The 7,579-nt window shown below is 37.2% G+C and overlaps 1 protein-coding gene across 1 annotated transcript; it reads right to left on the bottom strand.

Moving 5' to 3' along the window:
• Positions 1 to 300: 300 nt before the first annotated feature.
• Positions 301 to 1,233, bottom strand: LOC129658740 (olfactory receptor 2A2-like). Its single transcript, XM_055589587.1, has one exon. The coding sequence runs from the start codon at positions 1,231 to 1,233 to the stop codon at positions 301 to 303; it is 933 nt and encodes a 310-aa protein (XP_055445562.1).
• Positions 1,234 to 7,579: the final 6,346 nt, after the last annotated feature.

Below are 7,579 nucleotides of genomic sequence, written 5' to 3'. Positions count from 1 at the left end.
ATATTCTCCTGATATTGACAAACTTGCCTGAATGCTTACTGTGTTTCTTCTTGGCATTGTGTTTTTCTGGGGTTTTGCTACCTATTTTCTGATTTCCAGTGTTTTCACAAAGGAAATTAGGTCTATATGTTCTTGTCTCCATGGAGGAATGGAGGCTTAGGGATTCCTAGTCTTCCATCATGTTGATGTTAGTGCTCTTCATTAAATCATGTCACCTTCCTGGGAATTTTGAGATTTCTTGCACCAGCAATCACATCTCTGAAGGGAAAAGAATGCACTGAACCAAAACTGGACCCTCCTTCACGTTGTCCTCTTCTTCCTCAGTACTCTGTGGAAGGCAGCCTTCACTTGAGCATTCCTTACACTGTAGACAAGAGGGTTCAGCAATGGGTTGAAAAGAGTATAAAACAGGAAAAGGATCTTCAGGTGTTCTTCTCGTTGACTGTTGTCGGGAACCATGTAAACGATCATGGCTAAGCCAAAGTAGAACCCAACCACACAGAGGTGGGAGGAACAGGTGGAGAAGGCTTTCTTGCGGCCCTCCTTTGACTGGATCTTCAGGATGGCCCAGAGAATATGCATATAGGAGACCAACATCAGGGAAAGGGGCCCGACTAAGATAAGAATGCCATCAGCAAAGAGGAATATTTCATTGATCCAGATGTCACCACAGGCCAATTTGAGGACAGAGCGAATTTCACAGAAGAAGTGGTTCACCTTCTGGGGCCCACAGAAGGGTAATCTTAACAAGAGAATTACTTGGACCAGGGCCAGGGCAAATCCACACACCCAGCAAGCAATGGCCAGGATGGAGCACACTCTCCAGTTCATGATGACCGTGTACTGGAGGGGATGGCAGATCGCCACATACCTGTCATAGGACATCGCCAACAAAATGAGGCACTCCACAGAACCAAAACTCAATATGAGAAGCATCTGCAAATTGCATGGGACAAAGGAGATGGATTTCTTGTGTTTTGCTAGATTTGCCAGCAGATTGGGCAAATTGCTGGAAGCATAGAATATGTCAATAAGGCCCAAGTGGGAAAGGAAGAAGTACATGGGGGAGTGCAGCCTGGGGTCAAACCAAATGAGTCCCAAGATCATGCCATTTGCCAGCAGGTTGAATGTATATAACAGGGAGAAGATACCAAAGAGGAGCAATTCCACATTTTTGCTGAGCTGAAATCCCACCAGGATGAATTCTGTGATCTGTGTTTGGTTGCCCTCCATTGCCAGTGACAGTCTGCAAAGGACTGAAGTGTGATGGGAAGGTCAGGGCTGAATAGCAATGAAAATAGGAATTATTTATGTGAAGTGAATTCAGAGGAAGCTTGTGTTGTCCCTACCTCCCTGAAGTTTTTTTCTTCAAAGTTCCTTTGCCTTTTTGTTTCTTAGTTTTTTTTTGTGAAAATGAAAGGGAAGTCGCTCAGTTATGCCCGACTCTGCGACGCCATGGACTGTAGCCCCTCAGACTCCTTGGTCCATGGGATTTTCCAGGCATGAATACTGGAGTGGGTTGCTATTACTGGTAAGTATTAGGGATTATAACCATACTAGTATATATTATATAGGTTTCACTAATTTTTATTCATTTTTTGTTTATCACTTATTTTCTCCAAATGGACAGTGTATTGTTTCTATAGAACACTGAAAACTAAAGTAAAACCATATTCACATATTGACAATTTATTCCTAGACTCTTGGAAGGGTCCTTCTTCCTGCAACATTATTATATTGCATATATTATATATTTGTATAATATATATAAACAAATCTAGTGCAGTGAAGGAAATATAGTTGAGCTGTTAAAAATCCTGAAATATGATGCTGTGAAAGTGCTGCACTCCACATGCCAGCATATTTGGAAAACTCAGCAGTAGCCATAGAACTAGAAACAATCAGTTTTCATTCCAAACCCAACGAAAGACAACACCAAAGAATATTCAAACTATCACACAGTGGCACACATTTCAAATGCTAACAAAGTAAAGCTCAAACTCGGCTTCAAAAGTACATGAGCCAAAATCTTCCAGATCTATAAGCTGGATTTCCAAAAGGCAGAGTAGCCAGAGATCAAATTAACAATATCCATTGGATCATAAAAAAGCAAGAGAATTCCAGAAAAAATCTATTCCTGCTTCATTGACTATGCTAAAGCCTTTGACTGTGTGGATCACAACAAACTGTGGAAAAGTCTTCATGAGATGGGAATACCAGACCATCTTACCTGCCTCCTGAGGAACCTGCTTTCAGGTCAAGAAGCAACAGTTAAAACTGGACATGGGAAAACAGGTTGGTTCAAAATTGGGAAAGGAGTTTGTCAAGGCTGTATATTGTCACCCAGCTTATTTAACTTATATGCAGAGTACATCTGCGAAATGCCAGGCTGGATGAATCATAACCTGGAATCAAGATTGCTGGGAGAAATATCAATAATCTCAAATATGCAGATGATACTACCCTAATGGCAGAAAGCAAAGAGGAATACAGAGCCTTTTGATGAAAGTGAAAGAGGAGAGTGAAAAAGCTTGCTTAAAATTCAGGATTCAAAAAACAAAGATCATGGCACCTGTCCGATCACTTGATGGTGATAGATGGGGGAAAATGGAAACAGTGGCAGATTTTATTTTCTGGGGCTCCAAAATCACTGTGCACAGGCTTCAAAAGTACATGAACCAAAAGCTTCCAGATCTTGGTTGAACAGTGCCTGCAGCCATGAAATTAAAAGATAATTCCTCCTTGGAGGGAAAACTATGACCAACCTAGACAGTATATTAAAAAGCAGAGACATCACTTTGCTGACAAATGTCCGTATTGTCCAAACTATGGTTTTTCCAGTAGTCATGTATGGATGTGAGAGTTGGATCATAAGGAAGTCTGAGCACTGAAAAACTGATGCTTTTGAACCATGGTGTTGGAGAAGACTCTTGAGAGTCCCTTGGATAGCAAGATCAAATTAGTCAATCCTAAAGGAAATCAACCCTGAATATTCCTTGGAGGGACTGATGCTGAAGCTGAAACTCCAATATTTTGGCCACCTGATGTGAAGAGCTCACTCATTAGAAAAGACCGTGCTGGGAAAGATTGAGGTCAGGAGGAGAAGGGGGTGAGAGAGGATGAGATGGTTGGATGGAATCATCACTCAATGGACATGCGTTTGAACAACCAGGAGACAGTGAGGAGGGAAGACTGCCATGCTGTAGTCATGGGGTTGCACGTAGTTGGATAGCATATGTGACTGAACAACAACAACAACACATTTACATGTATCAGTGTGTGTGTGTGTATGTGTGTGTGTTAAGTCGCTTCAGTCGTGTCTGACTCTTTGTGACCCTATGAACTGTAGCCCACCAGGCTCTCCTGTCCACGGGATTCTCCAGGCAAGAATACTAGGTTACCATGCCCTCATCTGGGTGATTTGTCTTCTCAACTCAGGGATGAAACCTGCATTTTTTACATCTCCTGCATTGGTAGGTGGGTTCTTTACAACTAGCACCCCACTGGGAAGCCCCATATATATTATGCATAATATATAAAATTACTATTTATATTATTAATATATTATTACAGTAAAATAATGCATTTTACTGATGCTGGGAGAGATTGGGGGCAGGAAGAGAAGGGGACGACAGAGAATGAGATGGCTGGATGGCATCACCAACTCGATGGATGTGAGTTTGAGTGAACTCCGGGAGTTGGTGATGGGCAGGGAGGCCTAGTGTGTTGTGATTCCTGGGGTCACAAAGAGTTGGACACGACTGAGCAACTGAACTGAACTGAACTGACAGTAAAATACAGTCACTATATATACATTCAGAGATACACATACATATATATAATTTTGATGCATATATAAATTCATAAAATATGACCCTAACATATATCTTGGAAAAAAATCTTTTTCAGTCAGTTGTATATTGCAGATATATGCATGAATTGTGACTAGAGAACTATCATGCAGCATTAAATTCATTTTAGTAGGGGAAGAATGGTCAAAATTGTGGTAATGATACTGACTAAACAGAATGTGAACAGTACAGATCTTAACAATGTAAAATGAATATTACAAAAGCCAACAAAAATCAGCTGTTATGGGAGGTGAAATACAAGAAATCATAAGAAAACCATTTTCCCCAGTTGTGAAATGGGAAGTTAAAAGTCAAGTGTTCAAATTTGAAGGATATAGTTTACAAACATTGAGATTTAGATTTCAGTTTCTGGCAAGATGAGAGACTACATACCCTACACCACACTCTTCTTTAAAAACAGCTAAGAGGCAGAAACCACTGAAGTGACTTAGCATGCACACAAAACTCGTCTTGAGCTGAGATCGTCTGGATTCAACTATTCTTACTGAAGGAAATTCCAAGATTTCATTTCAAACAGGGAACAAGTGATCCTAGAAAGAAAATTCACACTGTAAAAATACAGATCAAGGAAAGTAGCAATACATTTACAAAAATAAGCAGACACACTGTACAAAGAATTCTGGAAGTGTCCTCTGGGACCTAGAACAAGACTGAACTAAATACGTAACAGTGTATATATTGGGAAGAGGCTAATGGGAATTAAAAGTTCTAATTTCCATGCATTTTGACAGACAATATAGCTACTGACGTTCATTAGACTTTTTCCACACACTTTTTCCTTAATCACTCAACTGTACTGAAAAATTTGATCCATGAGCAGCACATATTCCTATATATAAATGTAAAAGTTCTGCTTTAAGAAAAAGTAAGGGATTGACACCTGTCATTAAGTGAAAAATTGAATATCTTTACAGACAATTTGCTAAAATGTCTGAGTAAAATCAGGAAATTATTAACTCCCTGGAGGGACATGGGTTAAAAGATGGAATAGAAAAATCAAAAAAGTACTTCTCTGTAGAAAAGCAACATACAATATGGAAACCCCTGTCAAAAGAAGCTTCTTTGGACTTCTGGAATCTAATCAAAAGCTATAGCAGCAGCACACATGCTTAATATGGAAAACAAACCATCAACCTGAAAATCAATGGAGACATCTGTAGCATTTTAACTTGCCCTGATTCCATCCCCCACTCCGTAGCTCAGGAGCAGTTCTAAAAAAGATAGTCTGCACTTCTGATGTACACTCACTACCAAAAGGAGCAGAATATACTTTACACGCACAGAATTCTGGATGTTGGCTTGACCTGTCTGGTGACTGGATAGGGAGGCCTGGCATACTGCAGTCCACGGGGTTGCAAAGAGTCAGACACGACTAAGTGACTGAACTGAACTGAAGAAGCGGTATTAGAAGAGGTTTACCAAAAATATTCCAGATTGTAGAAAGACCTTACTTAATCTCCAACATGATAAAAATGTATTCTGAAAGAGTAGAGTAAAGGTAAATGTACCCATAACGACATTGAAGAACTTCTGATAATTGAAGATAAAATTAATCTTAATATCAAAAATTTGAGATTAAGATAGATTAAATATAAATTCTTAATGAATATAAACAAACACAAATATTTGACCATTGTTTTCATGTTTTTTTTTTTTTTAATAATTTCCTAGGGCTACCTACAAATTACTGTTAGTTTTTTTTTTAAGTTTTAATATTTAATAAAAACTATAATTTTATTTGCCTCCTTAAAAGTTTTCTTACAGTATTTCAATATTTAAATGTTCCGAGATCAAAAGGAAATATTAAAAAAAATTAAAGGTAAAAGAAAAGTATCTACACAGGAACAACAATTTCACTGACAGCAGATTTCTTATCAGCAGCACAAGATCTGAAGACAAGAGGTATTAAATATACACCAAGAGGCAGAGAGGCTCTCAGTCAAGAACGTGACAACAACCGCAGTAACTCTCCTGAAGGAATGAGAACAAAAGAAGAGATTTATCCTATGTAAATTATAAACGTTTGGGGCATATATCTCTTTGCTGCTAAGTCGCTTCAATCGTGTCCGACTCTGTGCAACCCTACAGACGGCAGCCCACCAGGCTCTGCTGTCTCTGGGATTCTTCAGGCAACAACACTGGAGTGGGTTGCCATTTCCTTCTATATCTCTTTAGTATTCTAATAAAAATTCTTCCTTAATAAGCTCAGAAGTGAATTCAGAGTTAATCAAACACATGTAAGTAATATTGAACAAACATTATAATAAAATATGACCTTATATTTAATAACTTATGAGCTATAAAGTGATTTTGATGCTTAAAATTATAAAAGTAAAATTTTAAAAATAAATGAAGAGATGTATTTGAACATGAAGAATACTACCTTTTTCAAGAGGCTTTCATAATACTGAAAGATTTTAAATTCATTACAATAAATTATTAATGTTGATGTTAGCACTTATAGATTACCATCAATAGAAAATGATGTAGACTCTATTATTTTCAAATTACCATGCCAACAAATGAAACACTAAAGCATTATCAATCAAAAGGAAGGTAAAAGGCAAGAAAATAGAAAAAGAGAAGCAAAAATATTGTTGATATTCAGAAACACAAAATATGCTGATATAAATAAGTCTATGTATATCCATTAATGTACCAAATGTAAATGAATTATATTCATCGAGCAAAAGACAAAGATGATCATATCAGATCAAAAACAGAAAATCTACTTATGAACTTCTTAGAACACTCACACCTACACATAAATGCACACAAGCATACATGAACACCCCAAACCAAAAAAGACTGATAATAAAATAACGAAAAAAAGGGTTTATGCCTACAGTGACTGTAGTGGCAATACTGATATAAGACCTAAGCACAGGTGGGCATACAAAGGATGCTACAAAGTCAGGATAAGGTGAGCAATCTGCTAAAAGAGGAAAATGCATGGTGTGCTTATTCCCTATGAAATAAGTACACTTTATACAGCAGGAAACTTGTTTACCCCAGAAAAACATACAAAAACATTATTATTGATAATAAAACTTTAAAAGCTTTCCCTTTGAGTTAGGAAATGATTTTAACATGCTTTATTTAAACCACTTCTTTTTAATGTTGATTCAGGAACCATCTGACATTAAGACAAAAAGAAAAAATAGAAGGGCTAGGATTTAAAATGGAAAATAAAATATAATTATTGAAAACATATTTGCATATATTAAAAATAAATATTTATAGATGGTCTACTATTACAAATAAGTAAATATCCAAAAATTTGGGCTCAAGGATGATGTACAAATGGGGAGATTTACATACTTTGTTTATGGAATGATCATTTTGTAAAGATTGCAAATCTCTCCAAATTGTTCTATTGGTTCAATAAAATAAAAATCAGAATCCAAGGTTAGTTCAAGTATAGAAATTGAGAACCTAACTATAAATTTCATATTAGAGGAAAAATGAAAAATGAATTAAAAGAAATGAGGACAATTTCAGGGACCTCTAGGACAATATTAAACACTACAACATTCGAATCATAGGGGTCCCAGAAGAAGAAGACAAAAAGAAAGACCATGAGAAAATACTTGAGGAGATAATAGTTGAAAACTTCCCTAAAATGGAAAAGGAAATAATCACTCAAGTCCAAGAAACCCAGAGAGCCCCAAACAGGATAAACCCAAGGTGAAACACCCCAAGACACA

This window comes from Bubalus kerabau, chromosome 8, assembly GCF_029407905.1.
Source record: "Bubalus kerabau isolate K-KA32 ecotype Philippines breed swamp buffalo chromosome 8, PCC_UOA_SB_1v2, whole genome shotgun sequence".
Lineage (NCBI taxonomy): Eukaryota > Metazoa > Chordata > Mammalia > Artiodactyla > Bovidae > Bubalus > Bubalus kerabau.
Note: the sequence above shows the minus strand (reverse complement) of the source record. Positions and strands in the feature narration are given on the sequence as shown.